At 43.5% G+C, this 20,229-nt stretch overlaps 1 protein-coding gene across 2 annotated transcripts; it reads left to right on the forward strand.

Annotated features, from left to right (window-relative positions):
• Window positions 1–3,705: 3,705 nt before the first annotated feature.
• COIL (coilin) lies at window positions 3,706–18,841 on the forward strand. 2 transcript variants are annotated; one of them, XM_045837595.1, is made up of 7 exons: window positions 3,706–3,955; window positions 9,400–10,510; window positions 10,637–10,723; window positions 11,148–11,195; window positions 13,298–13,367; window positions 15,928–16,016; window positions 17,931–18,841. In XM_045837595.1, the coding sequence occupies exons 1-7, from the start codon at window positions 3,711–3,713 to the stop codon at window positions 18,012–18,014; spliced, it is 1,734 nt and encodes a 577-aa protein (XP_045693551.1). In that variant the 5' UTR covers window positions 3,706–3,710; the 3' UTR covers window positions 18,015–18,841. The 2 variants fall into 2 exon arrangements, 1 of the variants encoding a protein (XP_045693551.1); XR_006785483.1 differs by lacking the exon at window positions 13,298–13,367 and having other exon boundaries at window positions 17,931–17,949.
• Window positions 18,842–20,229: the final 1,388 nt, after the last annotated feature.

Here is a 20,229-nt window from a genome sequence, read left to right on the forward strand (position 1 = left end):
CTCTGGGCATTAGGTCTGAGTCGCTCAAGAAATCAGACAGATGCAGTGAGCTAAGCAGCAGGGTTTATTAGCGGGGAATGAGAGGAAAAGTGGAGCCAACCTAGGGAAGTTAAGACTCGCTCGATTGCTCTTAGGGCAGGGTTTTTAAGTGCAAAAACCCATGAAGGGTAACTGGTTGGGATGTCAGAGTCTGATTGGCTAGAGCTGGTTGCTGGGTGCCATTTCTGCTGACATTGTTCTCGATATATCTTGTCAGGCGCAAGTTAAAGCTGCATCCTGTTATGCCGGATTGGCCAACCCCAGACCCCAGTCTTAGACGGGCATCTGTTTGTCCTGGGTAGGGTTGGTAGGCAATTTCCCAGGCAGGCATTTTCCCAGGCTTCAGTTTCCCATGGTACAGTTTTACCGCCTGGTGATTTTCAATTTCTCCTAGGCCTACCTAGGTCTGTTACTGGGAAGGAGCAGAAAGAAGGGGAGGTGGGGCACAAGTCCCGTTGCCCAAGGAGCCTGACAGCTTCAGGCTGAGGATCTGCTTCAGGAGCCTGGCTGCCGCCGCTGCTGCTGCTGCTGCTGCAGCACCCCTGGGGTTCTGCTCCCCTTCACAAGAGTCATTTTAAAGAGGGAATTGGGGGTTTTGGAAGGGGAAGAGAGAAAAAGGATGGCAGAGGTGTGTGTGTGTGTGTGTGTGTGTGTCTAAAGGTTAGATTTATCTTAGGGTGCACAGAATAACTCATCTCACGGAGCCAGGAAATAAGAATATGCAGGAGTTGTATGATGGTCAGGTTATACAAGCGGGGACCCCCAAAAACACTATAGTTGGAATTTATCTATAAAAATTGTGTATGTAGTCTTACATGTTTAAACTCCAGTCACCTTCAAAACACTCTCCATTTGATGTAATACACCTATTGAGACATTTTTTCCACTGCTCAAAACAGTTTTTGAACTTGTTGGTTTTGATGCCTTTCAAGTGCTTCTGCTGTTTTTTGTTTTACCTCTTCCACATTGGAAAAATCATTTTCCTTTGGGGACTTTTTAAATTCAGGGAAACAAAAAAAAAATGTAACTTGAGGTGAGATCAGGTGATTAGGGAGGGTAGGACATGGGGTCGTGACATTTTTGGTGAGAAAGTGCTGAACATTCAGCAGTGTGTGGACCAGTGTGCTTGTAAATCACCCATCATGAAATGGACAAATGAGTTGAGTCTTTTAAAAGTTTTTCACTGAAGCTGAACACAGCTTCTCACAACAATGCCAGCTGGTACACTGATACAGATGGGTTCCTGGAAGGCTCACCTAGCAGGGGAAGCCTGTACTACAAAGGGCCTGCCCTCCAGAAGATAATTCCAGGTTCTTTTTTTGTCCCCCCTTGTACTTCTAAATATTGGCTACTATTTCAAAAGTGCATGATGACCCCTGGCCAGGTGGCTGAGTTGGTTGAACCATTGTTCCATACACCAACAGATTGTGGGTTTGATTCCTGGTCTGGGCACGTACGGGAGGAAACCTACTGATGTTTCTCTCACATTGATGTTTCTCTCTTGCGTGCACTCTCGCTCTCTTTCTTCCTCTCTCTCTCCCCACCTGCCTCTGTCTTTAAAATAAATAATAAAAAAACGTTCATGAAGAAAACCACAAAACAGAAAAACAAAGTACATGTGACAAGGCCTCTCCCTGTCCTGTTCTCCTCCGTAGTCCTCCTCATCCCTGCCCCTCATAAGTGGACAGATGTTTTCACCTGAAGCCTTGGGAAACGGCAGTGTCCTGTGAGTGAAGGGAGAGGGCACGGAGATTTCAATTACAGAAAGAACTAGGTAACCAGCTTAACACGGGTGGTGCACAATGCATAAAGTACCAGCAAGTGTTTAAAATGTATACTACTCCATCTGTTTCCTAAGCCAATCTGATTTCCAGGGTAGAAGTGTTTGACCGTGTAAGCAGAGGCTGAGTTAAGGAATACCCAAATGTTCTTGTAACACTAGAATCATCAAACAATGAGTCACTTACAGTGGCTAAAGATGTTGATAAGTGTGGTGTGTGACAATCGGTAGATGCCCTATAAGCTGCATTATAATTTAACCTTTGACACTAGATGGTCCTTCACTAGGGCAAAGACTAAATTTTCCTTTTTCATTACAGCTTATAATCATGGGGCCTAAACCAAATACACACACACACACACACACACACACACACACCTGGAAAACAAGTAAAAGCTGATTATTCCAACAGCAAAGTTCCTCTTAAAGACTGGAATGATCTTTGTTTAAGAAAAATGCCTTATTGATTCCTTGAAGTTGGGAGAGGGAAGCTGAGAGTATAGAACATCAGCTAAGGTAGCGAAATTGCTCACCTGTGCTGCACAGGACCATCAGGGCATTTGCTTTGTTCTCAGGAGAGGGAAGAATGTAGATAAATGAAAAGGAGAGACACCGTGCAGAGAAAAAGACTAGCCGAAGAGAGTCAAAGTTGAAGAGCCAGTGGAAATTTCTCTGATGAGGGAGTGGCTATTGAATATTAAAAGGTGATGCTTGTGGTTTAATTTGAACCTGCTTGCATTTCTGGGATGTAAATCTGTCCTCTTGGGGGCAGGTCAAAAATTAATAGGGCTTTAAGGGCGGCAATAGGATTAGAAGAAAGATACTGGGAACTCATCTTAAAACTGTACTTCTAATTTTTTTTGAATTTTATGAGTTTTTTGAGGGGGAGGGGAAAGGTTTGAGAAACTGATGGAGAATGGTTGGGGCTCATTAAAGGCTCTCCCAGTGAGCTCGGGGTGCAGACGGTTGGCGCTACATAGCTGTCTTCTCCGTGTGTGTCCCCACAACACTCCTCCTCTGTGTGTCTTTCTCTGTGCGCTCACATGTGCTTTTTCACCTTCATGGCCGTTCTCACACCTTTCCTCCCCCTGCACCTGGCTAGTTCCTGTGGAACCTGTCAGTTGACAAGCTCCTTCCCAGGGAAGCCTTTCCCAACTCTGCAGACTTGACTGCGAGGCATCAGCCACTTACTGGTGCAGTGACCTTGGGGGAGTTGCTTAACCTTTCTGAAATGTTTTCTTTTTAATCTCCAAAATGGGAATAAGAATGCTTCATAATTCATATCCTTGTTATGAAAACTAAAGGAATTAATGTGTGGGAGAATGGAATGGGAATTCAAATGATGTAAATTTTGTGATTTAGAGGTTAATATGAGGGCTTATTTTTATATTTTCATGTGGACAGTGCTAGGTTAACACTGCTAAGGTATTAAAATTTTACTGGATACATTTAAGAGAGTGACTAATTTTTAACGTTAATATTTACAATACATTAGGAATAATATCTTTTACAACTCTTTATTATGAGAAATTTTGTCAACTAATGTATTGGGAATTTTTTAAAAAAATTCTTTTGTGAATATAAGCTAACCTCTTAGAAGACAACTGCTGAGAATTGCTTTATCAGAGAGTTTATCCAGAGAGTTGACTACGTTCTCACCCTATATAGTGCCCAAAGGGAAAGTGAAGGGACTTATTTATACGTCCTCTTCCCTAGCACTGTCTAGAACAGAATTGAATTCAATCAACCCCGCTCCGCCACTCACGAAGTCTGTAGTAGCCACTGGCGACCAATAGGTGGCACTCATTAAAATGCTCCAGTGGGCGGGCCGCCTGATCACGCCTTTCAGGAGCGCGGCGGTGTCTCTCGGCTTCCGTAGAGCACGAGCAAGATGGCAGCCTCCGAAACTGTTAGGCTACGCCTTCAGTTTGATTACCCGCCGCCAGCCACCCCGCACTGCACGGACTTCTGGCTTCTGGCAGACTTGAACAGATGCCGAGTAGTTACGGATCTCATTAGCCTTATCCGCGAGCGCTTCGGCTTCAGTTCTGGGGCTCCCCTCGGCCTTTATTTGGAGGGGGGTCTGTTGCCCCACGGCGAAAGCGCACGTCTGGTACGAGACAACGATTGCCTCAGGTGCGCGCGGTGCGGGCGTGGGGTGTGTCAGGGTGGCGGTGGACCGGGGATGCGCCTGCGTACGCCCGGGTTTGGCTCAGGCCCCTAGAGACCGCGAGTGGGTGGGACTCTAAAACTGCACTTTGATTACCCGCAGAGATTCTAATTAGTCAGTTATGAGGTTCAGGAAACTGCATTGTAACGTGCATGCTTCCCCGGGTGCTTCTGATGTAGGTGGCGAGCAGAGCAAACTTGGAAAAACCCTGATTTTCGTGTGTGGGCAGGGCCCAAGTTTCATTCAGCCTTGGTCTAGCGAGCGCTTCTGTAGCCTGGCACTACCTTGCGTGTGCACGATGCAGACGTGCCGGAGACTCGGCCATCCCCTGACGATGGGTCGCAGGGTCGGGCGCGAGAGATCCACGCAAGCACAGGAACAGTCATGTTCTCTTCATAACGTTGCAGCTTGTCCAGACTTAGTGCCCCTGCGAGATCCCCTGAAACTTCTGACGGGTGTCATTCTGCGTCTCACCTGGGTCTTTGGGATCTCTGGATTGTGCATTGGGAAACAACGGTTTTAAATATGCCTTTGGAAATTTTAGAAAAGTGATACTGAGATGAGTATCGAGGAGCAGTTGTGGTATAAATTGCTCACGTGTGGTTTTGTCACAATGAAATGGGTTATTATCTTGTTCTAATTTATTCAGGGCTTTTTAAATGGTCACCTGAGGATATATTTATTGATTTTAGAGGGACAAGAAGGGAGAGAGAGACATAGAGATAGAGGGGCATCTATGTCAGAGAGAAACATCGATCAGTTTCCTCCTTTATGCACCCTAATGGCGCGGGGGAGTGGGGGAGGGCCCGGAGTCAAACCAGCATCCTAGGCATGTGCCTGACAGGGAATCCAACCCAAAACTTTTTGGGGCACCTGAGGACGCTTCAACCAAGTGAACCACCCAGCCAGGTCTCAGGGCTTCTTTTTGAAGCTCTAGCTGCATTGAAACAATTCTCGAGTTGTGAACCAGGCTACTTCCTCTTGCTTGTCCTTTGTTGAATGTTCTTTTCCCCAGAGCATGTCAGGTTCATGAGATTTCTTTAAAACGTCAGGGAATTCAACTTGGGACGATTACTCCGTGTGTGTGTGTTTGTGTGTGTGTCTCAAAATCAGTAACACTAAGATGTATTAACATTTAGCCGTTTCTAATGACAATTTGAAATAGTCCAAATTATTTTTCCTTTTTATTCACTGTGAAATAGATTTTTCTTTTCTTTGCAATTCAGGGACTATTTAAATAGTATTAGAATTGTGAATTCTAAGTTTAGTGAATTCTCTCTTACTAAGAATTTAAGTGAATTCTCTCTTACTAAGTTTACTTTGATAACTATCCCTTGCCTAATGAATGAATAACTTGCTCCTAACTAACCACAATTATACTTCAAATAATGAATCATCTGGGAGTTATGCTTTTTATAGTGATGTTAACAATGTCAAAAGCAAACCATAAAAGTGTGATAGGAAATAAATATAGTACAATGGCAGGCAGAATTCCTTCTAAATGTTTCAGATGAACAAACATATAGTAAATGCCTCTGCAGCTGGCTTCATTCATAAATGGGGCAGACCTTAGGAAAAAAGTGAATTTGGAAAAGTTTTTGTTAGAACATTTTTGTGGTTTCATGTCCCCAGTCAGTCTCTGTCTTCCCCTGACAGACTCACTCTTCTTCAGAGCTGCAGAGGAGAACAGTCTCTTTTTTCAGAGGCGCTTAATATTGTTGGAGTAGACTCTGATAACTAGTTTTGTGCTTTCGCACGTTGTCCTTGGGTGTGGCACAGGCAGCAGGACTGGATCACCATATTGGGCTCTGCCGCTAAGCGCAGGAGTTGGTTCGGGAAGGAGAGATCACTCGGGGGACAGGAATGGCGAGGGAAGGGAGAAGTATCTTGAAGGACGGGTGGGAAATGTTGGCTGGCCTGACACCGGTGAGACAAAAACCAGCCTGCTATGGTGAAGAGAGCAGTCTGACCAGCAGCGGGGTTCGGTCGGGGTGGCTGGGGGTGCTGCTGAGAGAAGTCTGATGGGGAAGGTGGTGCCGACTGTGGGAATCCTGAGGGACAACCCTAGAGGCCTGAGGGGCGTTCTCCGACCTGTAACCAGGGGTGTCCAACTTTTTGGCGTCTCCGGGCCACACAGGAAGCAGGAGCGTCGTCTTGGGCCATACGTTAAATACATTGCAACACATAGTCACAAAAAAATCTAATGTCTTAAGTAAATTTCCAATTTTGTGTTGGGCTGCGTTCACATGCATCCTGGGCTGCACGTGGCCCTCGGGCCCCTGGTTGGACACATGGCTTAAGCCACCCACGGCCCTTTCCTCGCTGTCCATTCTCTGAGGCCCTCAGAATCTGACTCCTTCTCCTCCCAGGCTCTGACAGTGAGCTAGCTCCTCACTGATTATCTCAGGGAGTACTATAGTTGGTATTGTTACCCCATCTTTACAGATAAGAAAGGTTGAGGTAACGGTAGTGGCAGAAGGATTTGAATCCAGACGATCACTGTGGCCTCGACAGACAGTGATAGGGGGTGTCAGGCAGGGCAGATGGGCACGTCTTTGCTTTTTTATGATAGGTCCTAAAAGTGAATCACAGATTTAAAGGGAACACCTTGTTTCTTTCTTTCTTTTCTTTTTTCTTTTCTTTTCTTTTCTTTTCTTTTCTTTTCTTTTCTTTTCTTTTCTTTTCTTTCTTTCTTTCTTTCTTTCTTTCTTTCTTTTCTTTCTTTCTTGATTTTACTTATTTATTTTTAGAGAGGGGGAGGAAGGGAGAAAGAGAGGGAGGAAACATTGGTATGCGAAAGAAACACTGATCGGTTGCCTCTTGCATACCCCCAACTGGGTGCTTATCCCGAAACCCAGGTGTGCCCTGACAGGGAATTGAACCAGTGATGATGCCCAACCCTGTGAACCACACCAGTCAGGATGGGAGCACCTTGCATTTTGATAATACTACCCAGTTTGTCCTGCAAAGAGTTTGAATGAACAATGGAGGTTCTGTTTTAAAATTTCCTTGGAATCAAATCTCCTCCATCACTGATTACAAGGTAATTCATTTCTCTTTGTAAAAGGACAGCTACATCTGTTATCTGACCCAGGTAGAGAAACGAACGTTGCCAGGGAAAGTGCATACCCTGAAAGGAATGGTAACTAAGCAGGCCCAGGGGAACCATTCCTCATTCTCCAGATAGCATTTTGTCTCTCGGTCTTAACATGTTCCATAAGGAAACTGTTCTCTTCAGGAATAGCAGGGAGTGAGGCTGTCGCGGTTGCAGGTCCTGCTTTCCTGGCAACTGTGCACAGATCCATTGTCTTCAAAGTGAGTGCCGTGCTGCCACGAGCTGCTTTGGAAAGCACGTGGGGCCGCAAGCTCCTCTGAAAGGCAGGGGTCCTGTGCATACTAGATGCAGCACGTGCTGTGCTCCAGGATTTTAATAAGCCACAGTGACAGAATGTCTTGCAGCCGTTTTCAAAGTGGATGGAAGGTTTGGTTCTAGTTGGTTGTCTCAGAATTGAAACTCGAACCCAAACAAATTGATTAAGAATAACAAGGAACAGTCGGATGTGCTGGAAGTTCCGCAGTACTTCCTAGAAGCACAGGATGCCAAGCTCGCTTTTGCCGGTTTAAGGAGCACTTCCTTGCTGCTTGATGCTGAAGGTTGCAGCTGGGAACAAAGGGTAAAATGTTTTTGTAATTTAAATCCCTGACCTTTCAGAGTTTTATTTCTCTCTTCATTCTATTCATGATATCAGTACCTTTTACCTTGATGTGTATGTGTCTGTGCATTTGTGTAGCCTGAGGATAATTGAGGGTTTTTTCCAACTATACATTGAGATAAATCTACAGGATTGCTATTTCTTAAAAAATGTATGGAATACTTATACTATGTCTTATTATTCACCAACTGTACCTTATTTTCAAATATGATTGTTCACATCTTTTCCTGGTCACTAAAAAAGAAAACCTCGATGGAATATATAGCTAGATGTAAATGTATTGAAAGCATAATGTGTGTTTTTAGCAGGCATTTTTGAGAACCCACTATGTACTCGACATTGGGGACCCTCAGCTCTCTGTCATGGGGCTGCACACACTAGACTTAGCTGTTTCCAGTTAATGAAGGAACAGAATTCCTTTCCTGTAGTGAAATAATTTTTGATGCGTGTATTAGGGTTCTCCAGAGAAACAGAAGCCAATAGGAGATGATATAGACATAGGTACATAAATATAGATATGAGATTTATTATCAGGAATTGGCTCAGATTACGGAGATTGAGGGGTCCCAGGATCTGAAGTCGGCAAGTAGGAGACCTAGGAAACCTATTGATGTAGTTCCAGTCCAAGTTCAAAGGCCTGAGAACCAGGAGAGTTGACAGTGTACGTTCCATTCTAGTTTGAGTCGTAAGGCAGGAGAAGATTCCTGTTTCCTCTCAAAGACCCTTGGGCAGAGAGAGCGAATTCTGACTGGTTCAGCCTTTTATTCTACTCAGGCCTTCAGAGGATTGGGCGAGGCCCACTCGCTTTGGGAAAGGTGGTCTGCTTTACTCAGTACACTGCAGGTGTTAATCTCACCCAGAAACTCCCTCACAGACACACCGAGGACAATGTCTGACCGAATATCTGGGCACCCCAGGGCCCAGTCAGGTTGACATACAGTTAATAATCACAAAGTGTGATGGAATTTTATGATGCTCCCACTAGCCCAGAGAACATAAATTGTTCAGTCCTTACCCAAATTTAAACAAAATAAAAATAAAATCTGATTTTAAAAAGCGGTCCACATTTGAAAACAAAGTGGATACTTGACATTATCACTGCTGGGGGTTCGCAAGTAATAGAGTGGAGAGATTGCGAAGTTAGACCAACTGAGGTTTGAGTCCCATTTCTGCTATTCTTAGGTATGGATCTTTGGCAGCTTGCTTCTCTGAACTGTAATTTTGTGATTTTTTTTTTTAAGGATTTTATTTATTTATTTTTAGAGAGGGAAGGGAGGGAGAAAGAGAGAGAGAGAAACATCAATGTGTGGTTGCTGGGGGCCGTGGCCTGCAACCCAGGCATGTGCCCTGACTGGGGATCAAACCTGCGATGCTTTGGTTCGCAGCCCGCACTCAATCCACTGAGCTACGCCAGTGACTTGTTTTAAATGAGAAATACATACTTCATGGTGTTGTTTAGAGAAAATGTATAGAAAATGTTTGGGACATAGTAGATATTCAATAGATAAAATTATTCATTTGAAAGTTGACTATAAGTGATACTATATAAGCCATTTTGTCCAAGTGAGTCTTTTGTCCTTAAATGATTTGATGATTTTTAATTGACAGAGAGCAGTGACAGTTTGCAGTCATCTCAGTATGTATGACGATGTCCTGGAGGCATAGTTACTCAGTTTTCTCTCTTGTTCTTTTGATAGAGTGAAATTAGAAGAGAGAGAAGTCGCTGAAAATCCTGTAATAGTCAGTAATGGTGATGGTACTGATTTCTTACCAAGAAAAGCAAAGAAGCGGTCATTTAGGTTGGAAGAGGATCAAGAAACTGATTACAGACACTCAAAGAAGCCCTGGAAGAGGCAAGAGAACAGCAACGAGAACACCTTGGATCTAGAACCGAAAGCTGTCACAGATGAGAGTGTGAAGAAAAAAAACAAGAGGAAAAACAAAGCCACATGTGATGTGGTAGATGATGACGATGGTGATGGTGAAGAGATGAAAAAAAAATCACCAAAGAAAAAGGAGAAACGTGTAAACAGAAAACAGACAAAGAATCCCAAGTCTTCTAAAGCACAGACGGCGAAAGAGTGGACCGTCCAGAAGGGTAGTCCTCCAAGAGGTTCTCCCGCCAGAAACAGCCTTGTTAAAGCCAAAAGGAAAGGTGGCGTGGACATTCGTGCAAAAAATAGTCCCAGTGCCTCCTCAGAGTCTGAGTCTTGTCATGAATCCACCAGTGATGGTCTCAGCAATGTCACCTTAGAGGTCAGGAAGTCCTCAGAGAAAATATCAGCTGCATTATCACAGGAAGGGCCCTCTATAAAAAACACAGCGACAAACAGAGTAGCCACAAAAATTACTTTTAACTCCATCCCCATCGAGGACAAGACAACCAGAACATCATCTTCTAGTTCAGACTCTAGTTCAGAGTCAGAGGATGAATCCGTGGTGCCCAAGAGATCCCTGAACAAGGCTGCGGGTCTCTTAAAGGCAGCAGGCCCGTTTGCGGGGAGAGGCTGTCCAGGCCCAGGGCTGTTGTCACAGACTCCACATGCCGTGGGGTGGAAGCACAGTGACTCAAACAGTGGCAGACAGGCTCCTGGCCCTCCTCCCAACGTGACTCTCCCCTCCAGTCTGGGAAGAGGCTGGGGTAGAGGAGAGGACCATCTTTCTCACAAGGGAGTCAGGGGCCGGGGCATGCGGGGGAGAGGTCGAGGGCGAGGGCTCGCTCTTCCTTGTGCTTTAAATAGAAATGCTGACTATCAGAAGCAGCAGCATTTAAATGAAGTGTTATCAAACTCATCTACTATTATCCAGGCAAGTAGTATTCATTGTGAGTTCACCACTTCCCCCTTCCCCAGTCGTGTGTCTGCAGTTGATGTCATGGGTTCACATTTTCTTGCCAGTGACAAAGTTACATGACTAATATACATTGTTTTTCAGAATCCAGTAGAAACACACAAGAAGGATTATAGTCTGTTACCGCTGTTAGCGGCTGCCCCCCAAGTTGGAGAAAAGATCGCATTTAAGGTATATTTTAAAACAGCAACAGGTACAACATAAAGATTATCCCCCCCTCTAAGCAAACGTACTCATTAGCAGTGTATATACACATGTATGAGTATATGTATGTACACATGTGTATATGTGTGTGCTCGTATACATGTACACACACATCCTTCCTGCCCAGATCATCTCTCATGTTCCCGTGCCTAGCGTGTGGGAGGTGCCCAGGAGTTGTTGTCTAAGTGAATAAAAATGGCTTAGCCTGGTGTCTGGAACACAGCAAGTGCTCAATAAAAGAGAGCTATACACATCACCCCCCTCCCCCAACCACTGGAACCCCTGTTTAGCTGCAGGTTCACGGTCGGCTCCGCATGTTTTCTCAGAGATGGAGGAAAGGAGCCACAGAGCTTGTATATTTGTGGACTTTTCCTTTTTCTTTTCTTTTTAGCTTTTGGAATTAACATCTGATTATTCTCCTGATGTCTCTGACTACAAGGTAAGACTTTGTATTTAAAAATAATTGTCAGGCCCTGGCTGGTGTGGGTCAGTAGCTTGGATGCAGCCTGCAAACCAAAAGGCCGCCGGCTGGGTTCCTGGTCAGGGCACTGGTCTGGGTCTCGGGCAGGTCCCTGGTTGGCGACGTGCACCGAAGTAACCGATCGATGTTTCTCTCGCTTTCTTTCTTCCTCCTTTCCCCTCTCCCTAAAAATAAAGTCTTTAAAAAAAAACAGCAGCACTTTAAAAAAAATAAAAAAAATAATTGTCAGTATCTTAAAGAAGCTAAAGTCATATTTAATATTGCTATTATGCATAATACAGATGTTTTTGAGTAAATGTCATAAAGCAGAAAATGAAGACATTACCAAACTGTAAACTTTTTAATAGCATTACTATGAAGTCTCCCAGTGTTATTTTCCTTACATTTGGGGAGAATGAGAATTACAAGTTTCATTTTTATTTTACTCAGTTTTTTCCTAATCATCTTAGACACACAGATTTATTTGAGGACCCTTCCCCCATGATCCTACACTTTGAAAGAAAATAATAAATAGCCCTTAGCCAGAAAAAGTGATTGTTTTCATCATTGCAATATATTTTATGCTTGTAAATTACTACTGCTTAGTGTAGTCTAATAGGGTTTCTTTTGCACTGTCAGTTATTCACACGTAATTCACAAATACTGTCTTTGAAATGTACTCACTTCATACCTGTGCTGGGCTTCCTGCTGGCACCCGTGAGTGTCACCACAGCCGGTGGGAAGACAGAGCTGCCTGTTCCTCCCCTTCTCACCCAGTCAGCATTGTGTTGACCACCTGGTGAAAATCCATACTTTCTTATTTTGGTGTAATATGCCGAATGTAGGTTCATTTTTTAAAGGTAATACTTGATCATTTTAATACAATATCAAAGATAAAGTACAAGGAGATTTGATTTAATCCAAGTTCGTACCTTGGAAGACTTTTAAAATCTTAGTAGAGGTTTTCCTCAAACACAGGTGAGAAGAAGAATCAGTTCACGAAGGGAGTAGGTGGGTTGCTTCTGGGTATTTGGTGCTTTATCATATTTTCATCTTCTTAGTCCCTTAATACAGATCACCATGTAATTTATCATCTGAGGGCACTTGTGATTGGAAAGGATTAATATTGTACAGATGATTATACAAGAGTGAAATGTGAATGGCCCTGTTTGGGGCAAGTACAGGATATTTTGTCACCCTACATAAGTAACTAATTTAGTTCCATGATATATGAGGAAATGGAAATATAGAATTGATATATCCCACAACCTCTACAAACTAATTCTAGAAGATGCTAATTTTTTAAAATTTCCATTAAGGTGATGATGGTCATCGTAGTTATTACCTTGGAAAGCTGTTTGCTTACTGATTTCCCAGTAATGTTAGAGCTTTTTTGAAATTGCTTTCAAAACCGTTTCGAGAGAGAACATGGGTCCCACTCTCCTGCTTTGCCCACAAGCACTGTCCCCCTGCTCCTTCGCTGGCTTTGCTTTTGTGGCTTGCCTTCGGAAGTCTGATCTCTTCCAAGAGTGCAGTCTCAGCTCAGCTGACTCGGCCGCATTTGTACCCGTGGGATTTTAATTTATGGAGGTGACTGAGTGACGACACAGAGAAGCCAATGCTACCAACAGAGGGATTCATTACGTTTCCTGAAGGGGGGGGGGGCAGTGCCCCGCCCCGTGGAGCCGAGGAGGAGAGCACCTGGGTGTGGTCAGGAGGCCGAGCAGGAGTGAGGGGCCAGCCTGGGCTGGAGCCCTCCCTGGCCTCCCCTGGGGGTAGGCGAGGCAGGGTGCAGGAGACAGTTGGCTAGTGTCAGTAATGATCAGGCTTTGGTCTGTGGGGCTCGTAGATGTGGTACCTGACCCTGGGGTAATTAAGATCAGGGGAAATACTAAATACTGGCTTGGTGTCTGGGAGTTTCATTTGCTCTCTATTTTTAAAAAGGTTTTTCTTTATTGAGATAAAATTTACATCACATAAAATTCACCATTTTCACAAATTTAATTGTTCGATTCAGTGGTTTTAGTATATGCATAACGTTCTGTGTGTTGATTTTTGACTTGGACTTTTATTTTTGAAAGGAGGGAAAAATACTAAGCCAGAATCCAGAGACCCAGCAAGTAGATATAGAAATCCTTTCATCCTTACCTGGTGAGTCTTTTAAAAAAGAATTTTAGAACGTAGTCTTTTCGTATCTGCACTGGTTTCTTAGTAGCTGTGTCCGCAGGGGCTGCGGTCCTCAGCAGCCTCGGTGACTCACTGGTGCCCCCGGCTGGTCAGCACAGAGCACCCGGGGCCTGTGCTCCGTGCTCTGCGGTGGAGAACTGCATCTGCTAATGGTGTTGGATTTGCTCCCAAAGCTGTTAGGCAACTTGTTCTTGTTACTGTAACTATGTAATTTCATAAAAGTTGTATCAACTGATGAGAATTGATTTCAGAAAGAACTGTTTGTATGAAACCTAAGTTGAATGCTGACTCAGGAGTGTGCTGCTAGAAAACTTGCCCTGCCATTGAGTTTCGTGTGGGTGGGTCAGCTATATATGGGGTTGGGAGAAGTTCGATAAGAATGGGGGAAGATTTTGTACTTAATTTGCCTTGCTAGTGTTTGCATTCTTGTATCACTTTAAAAAAACTCAAAACTGGAAATGTGCAAATTGCAGATGTGCATTAAGGGTGTAATTTGTAAAAGAAAGACAGCTCTTATTGGTGGATTTGTAAGATCTATTCAGCTCTATTTCCAAAGATTGACAAATGAACATATTTTTGTGTTAAGTTGAAATAAAGTGTAGAGTATTTGTGTACACACACTCTTCCACCATTCTTCTGCTTTATGCCGGATTGACCCCACCCGTTATCGGCTCTGAAATCCTGGAATGAGAGGGCTTTTACTGTATAAGGCTTAACTTGGGTCGTGCTGTACAGGTCACTGGCCAGAGACCAGGGGAGATCCCCCCTTTTTTCAGCAGACTCTTGGGCAATTAGTTTCTGTTTGCGTGTAAATAAGATAGTAAAATAATCAAAACCACAGTTCTCAGAAGTTAGTTGAAAGGGTTTTTCAACAAAGTTTCTTTATGATACGGAGTAAATGATTAGATGTAACCTACACTGGTTTTCCAACTTTATTCTGATTAGTCTTGTTTGAAGGGATCCCCCTTGGGCATGGTGGACAGAGAAATTTGCCCATAGTCACATTCCGAGGGCATGGCCTGACCACTGCTTGTCAGGTGATTGACATTGAATTAGATATCATCAAATCAGATGACGTTGAATTGGAACTTTTCGTCTTTGGGGCATCAAGGGACAGCTTTATCTGTTTCCTAATAGAAATACAGGTAGTGCTTGCTTTGCAGGGTTCTGATGTCCACGTACTTCAGTGACCGTGGTTTAGGTAGATAACACAGTCCCCCACCGATGGGGGGATATCCACTGAGAGTAACCACATCATGTCCCGCCAGCTCTGTGGGCCGCACATCATTCCGTAGTAACAGATGCCCACTGTGATCAGTGACCAATCATGTCACTTCCTTCAGAGTCTTGGTGATCGGTCACTGTGCTTGTTACTCAGTTCAGTTCCCACACACACAGCGAAGTGTGGAGTTTTGTGCTTCCTTGTCCCTCAGTGATACACCCACATGATGTTTACAAAGTGGATGGTGTTGAAATAGGGAATTGATCAGCAAAGATGAAAACACAACAGAGAAGCAAAAGAGTGACCTCTGAATCAAGTTGAAGTAACATTATAGAAAAAATCGCTAACTCTGGATGCACTGATACCAGTTTATATGGACCTCTCGACATAAATGAGAAGGCTGGTTGTGGGAGAGGGATGGCGGTGTCCTAGAAGTAATAGCAAACAATTTCCTAGGACTGTGAAAAAAACAAACTCTCAGAGCTATTTCATGACATTAAAGGCTCGAAGGGTAAAATATTGAAAGCTGACCCAGACTTAGAAATGAGCGTGACAGCTCTGCAGGGCAGAGAACAGGTGTTTGCTCCGCACTGCTGTCGCCTGGTGAGGCGAGCACTGCGCAGATGGCCTTGGCGGGGGTCTGACAGACACACAGAGCGCTTCAGTTCTCAGTGTTTCTCATGTTTTCGATTACTGTGGGCTCCGTAAACACTGGCTTTACTTCTTTTCATTTCCTTATGCAGGAAAGGTTTTAATGTTTTTGTTAAAAATGTTTTAATGATCGTGAAACAACCATAATTTTTCTCATTGAATGTTAAGATTGTTTTGCGTGGCTTCAGCTTGCATGGTCATTTTTGGGGTCCACACCGCCGTACAGAGTGAGGGCTGCTATGTCACCAAGCAGTACGCATGTATGATTTCTCAGGACAAAGCAAAATGTAAGGATTTTGCAAAATTCAGATTATCTTCCCTTGTTGAAACACATTAGTTATCCTTTAGGATTATCTTGTCGTTGTACATTCTTCTCTGGGGGTAGTAGCAATAGTGTATGAAGCTGATTTCTCTTTGCTGAAGGAGAGATCGTCTCTGGTAGCTGGCCCAGGAGCTCCGGTCTGCTGGTGCGGGGCTTGCTCAGCGTCTCCTGTCACGGAGCGCTCCGTGCTTGCATGTGCGTACCCAGCCCCTGTGTCAGTGGACAGTGTGTTCGTGGTTGTGTTTCTGACGTTACAAATTCCCTGTGGAGGAACGTCTTCACTCCTGGGGAATGACTGACTGCCTTTCCTCCCTGCTGTCTGCTTTCAGCCATGAAAGAACCGGGGAAATTCGATCTGGTTTATCACAATGAAAACGGAGCCGAGGTAGTGGAGTATGCTGTGACACAGGAGAGAAGGGTAGGTGCGCGTCTCCTCTTGGGATTGGTCCATGGTCTGTTCCCTCTCGACTGGGGACTGACCGCCTGTCTGGAAGGGGACATTGCAGCTTCCTGAACTGCCCAGGTTAAAATCACAGAGAGGGGGTGGGTGGGCTGGAATGGGAGTAAAAGGGAGAAAACTGTACTTGAACAATGATTAAAATAAAAAAAAAAAGTACAGTGGAGTTAAGACATTTGTGTACTGAGTAGTACAGACTGGCAGAAGACGGTTTTGTGAATATGAAAGTTGGTATGAATCTAACCGTCCATTTTCTGGAAAAAAAAAGTGCATTTCTCTCAGAATGAACAATAATGAGCTCTTTCAACATTAGTAATTCACACTGAAATGGGACTCCCTTGAACAAAACAGGTTTAATTAAACATGTTGCACAGTTTATAACATTACTCTATGTATTTCTTTCAGTAAAAGTTGAAATGTCTGGCAATTCTGGTAATACAAAAAAAAAGTCACAGAGAGGGTGTCTGTCCTGTCTGCAGGGTGGCATGTGAGCACCAGGTGTCAAGTCGAGGCCCCACTGTGGGCCTTAAAGAGCCTATATGACAAGATGCACAGATAACACACTCTCAGAGTGTGGAGTTGCATAAACTTACAATGTGTGAGGTTATATAAAAGGGTCTCGGCAGAACAGGCTAGCATATTTTACAAGCTTTTTATTGGCGTTCCAATTCAGAAAAGTGAATATAAGTATAGCCCGAACGATTTCCACACAGGAACTTACGCATGTAGTCAGCACCCGGATGGAGAACCTTCACATCCCCTTCCGGAAATCTCCGTCAGGTCTCCTCCTTGTCACTGCGGCCCCTCCACTGCCACCACGATTCTGACCTAAAACAGCACATGGACAGTTTGAAGAATGGCATAAAATGATGATTCTGCCTTTTGACTTTGTTTAAATTCCTAAGTTGCCATTTTAGGAAGAATATTTTTTGGAGCTTTTTAGGCAGCCAGACTAGTTGCTGGTGATGGGCGTCACTATGCTCTGCTAGCATTAGAGAAAAAAGACTTTATGGGCAAGAAAATGCTTCTTGCTACGGTGTTTATATTTGAAATGTTGTGGATATTATCCTATAAGTTTTAGTATTGCAAACTTAACATTTTATCTGAAATGTAGAAACCCTAACATGACTTTTTGCTTTGATTTGTCTCTAAGATTCATGACATTCTTAGAGATTTATTCTAAAAACACGTTTTTAGGGTGTGTGGTAGGGTCAGCAGATTTTTCCCAGTCTTCTCTGCTTCTTTATTTGCAATGTATTTAACCTCATTGTTTTTTGTTGAAATGTGTTCTTGGAAACTGCTAGAAAATTAAACTGTGGAGGCTTTCCTCTCAATGCCTTTTTAAACAGAGGCCTGAAGCAGAGCCAGTAATGACCTTTTTTGGACACTAGATGGCCCTCATTCATCTGCAGTGTTAGAGTTTGCTTTCTGTCCGTAAAATGTGAGCTGCCTCCTATTGTAAGCAGCACAGCGTTAAGAACTGCAGAGCTGCACAAAAAGGCATCAGCAGTCTAGTAATAGCCCTTTTAGGCCACGTCCGTTTCCGCAGAGGTCTGCAGGCTGCCCATCCACAGGAGCTTGTCTGGCAAACCCTCCCGAACCTTTGCACCAGCTACCCCTCACTCCACCCTGTCCTCCACAAGCCCTACTCTAAACCAAAGAAGGATGAAATGTGCTCCGCACAAAATTTAGCTGCTCCTGCAGGAAACAAGTTTTTAACCCTAATTAAACATAGTTTATTGGGACTGAAATTATCCCAGGTCTTCAACCATTCTGCACAAATGGAAATCTACTTGACTGAAGTTTGTAACTGACTGAAATTTACACGACCTCAAAATGAAGTCTCTGAACTGAATATTTTGTATTTTTCCTCAGATCACTGTTTTTTGGAGAGAGTTGATTGACCCAAGACTGATTGTTGAATCTTCAAATAACACATCAAGTATGGAGCTTGCCTGAGTGTGACGTCTCCACCTCATAGTTCATAAATGCCTCGTTTGTGAGAGTGACTATAACCAGAACTTTTAAAAAAGATCTGAAAGTTGTATGCATTTTTTCTTCTCTTTACTGCATAGGAAAAAATATCTACCTCATCATTTAAAATACATGGGTGTGTTGCTTTTCCAGGTTTAATTTCAGTAACACAAATTTAAAATACGACATTCCCTGTAGGTGTTGTTATATACCAGTACATATGGTTTCTTGTGTTTTTTACTTTATTTTTTGGCCATCAAGTAGCCATTGTCAGAAACAGTTTGTGAATACCAAGTACAAGAAAGTGCTGCACATCTTGTCTCAGTAAGATTTATTAAGTAACGTAAAACATGAATGCATGTTACTTGACCTAATTTTTCACATTTGAGTTGTTCTATTAAATGTGGAACAAATTTCAAGTATTTTCTACTTGTAATTGTCAAGAACTAATGAATAGTGGGGTTTGTTACAGGCAGTAAGTTAAGCAATCCTTTTACTTATTTCTCAACTTTAAAGTAAAGGGCTCTCAGGGCCCCGTGTGGAGCAGTGCACGGGAGGCCTGGTCTGTGCACTGGGGGAAGATCTCCTGTTCTGAGTGCTGAGAGGGTTTACTGTGCGTTCAGGCCAGGAATGTGTTATCTTGCCAGAAGGTTGCAAGCCCCCGGCTGCGTGTGCTGGAGTGAGGATCTTGAACAGAAACTTCCGTTCCTGTGATTATTCAATACGAAGCTAAAATGATTAAATATAGACTGTGAAAATCGCTTTCTTTTAACAAAAGATCAGGTCCCTCCTTCAGCTTTGCAGATTTTTAAATAAAGTTATATTAAACTAAACTTCCATGCTGAGTCATTACATTTAGTTGAGTATTGCAAATCACCGCCATTTAGTGTCATTGTCATTGTTTTACAATGATGTGGGAGAGTCGTTTCCGGAACAGGAAGGTATTGCATGGTTCAGTCACATGGATTTGGTAGATCGGGGGACTGTTGGACCAGTGGAGATGCTGTGCAGTTTTAACTTGCATGACATCTTGTGTGGCAGAACATGGATTTCTTGGTTTGTACTGAGACATGTTAGTCCAGAATGGTGGGATTTTGGCACTGGGGTTCTCGTGCAGCCCACTTTCCAGGGTTTGGACAACAAGATAACTAGTAGATGCCAACAGGTACATGAAGAAATGCTCAACATCGCCAGCTGGCAGGGAGATGCAAATCACAACCTCAGTGAGGCATTACCTCACACCTGTTACAATGGCTTTTCTGGAAAAGGCAAAAAATAGTAAACAATGCAGACGTAGAGAAAAGGGAACCCTTGTGCACTGTTGGTGGGAATGTGACTTGGTGCAGCCACCATGGAAACCAGTGTGGAGGTTCCGCAAAATAGTGAAACTGTGTGACCCAGCAGTTTCACTTTGGGGTGTTTATTTGAAGAAAATGAAAACACTAACGTGAAAATATGCATGCACTCCCATGTTTATTGCAGAATTATTTACAGTAGCCAAGACATAGAAATAACGTTAGGTGTCCATTGATGGATGAATGGATGAAAAAAATAGTGAGAGAGAGAGATATACATATTATTCAGCCATTAAAAAAAGAATAACATCTTGGGTTTTGCGACATTATGGGTGGAACAATAAGTCTGAGAATCACAAATGCCATAGGATACATGTGGAACCTAAAAAAAAAACAGCCTAAACTCACAGACACAGAGACTAGATTGGTAATTGGCAGAGGCATGGGGGGCTGGGCTGGGCCAGATGGGTGAGGGGGTCTAAAGCACAAACCCCAGTTGTACAGGAAGCAGGTCGTGGGGATATAAGTGCAGTGTGGCGACTCTAGGTAATAGCACTGTGTTTCGTAGTTCAGAGTTGCTCAGGGTGCAGAGCTGAAAAGTCCTCATCGTAACAAATTTTGTACCTGAGTATGGTGACTGCTGTTCACTAGACCTTCTGTGGTGATTGGTTTACAGTGTATACAAGTGTCAATTCTGTCATACCCCTGAAGGTCACACGATGTTACGTGTCAATTACACCAGAAAGAAAAAAGGCTAACTAGTTGGTATCTGCTCAACCAAAAGGAAGTGCTGATTCAGGGTGTGTTTTCTTCAAATTATAACCAGTTTATGAGTCACCTTTTCCCTCTACAGTGGTATTTTTTAAACAATGAAGAGCAGTCTACCAGAAAGGTCATTTTAGGGG

This window comes from Phyllostomus hastatus, unplaced genomic scaffold (assembly GCF_019186645.2).
Source record: "Phyllostomus hastatus isolate PE091 unplaced genomic scaffold, TTU_PhHast_1.1 phas_contig_210, whole genome shotgun sequence".
NCBI classification, from domain to species: Eukaryota; Metazoa; Chordata; class Mammalia; order Chiroptera; family Phyllostomidae; genus Phyllostomus; species Phyllostomus hastatus.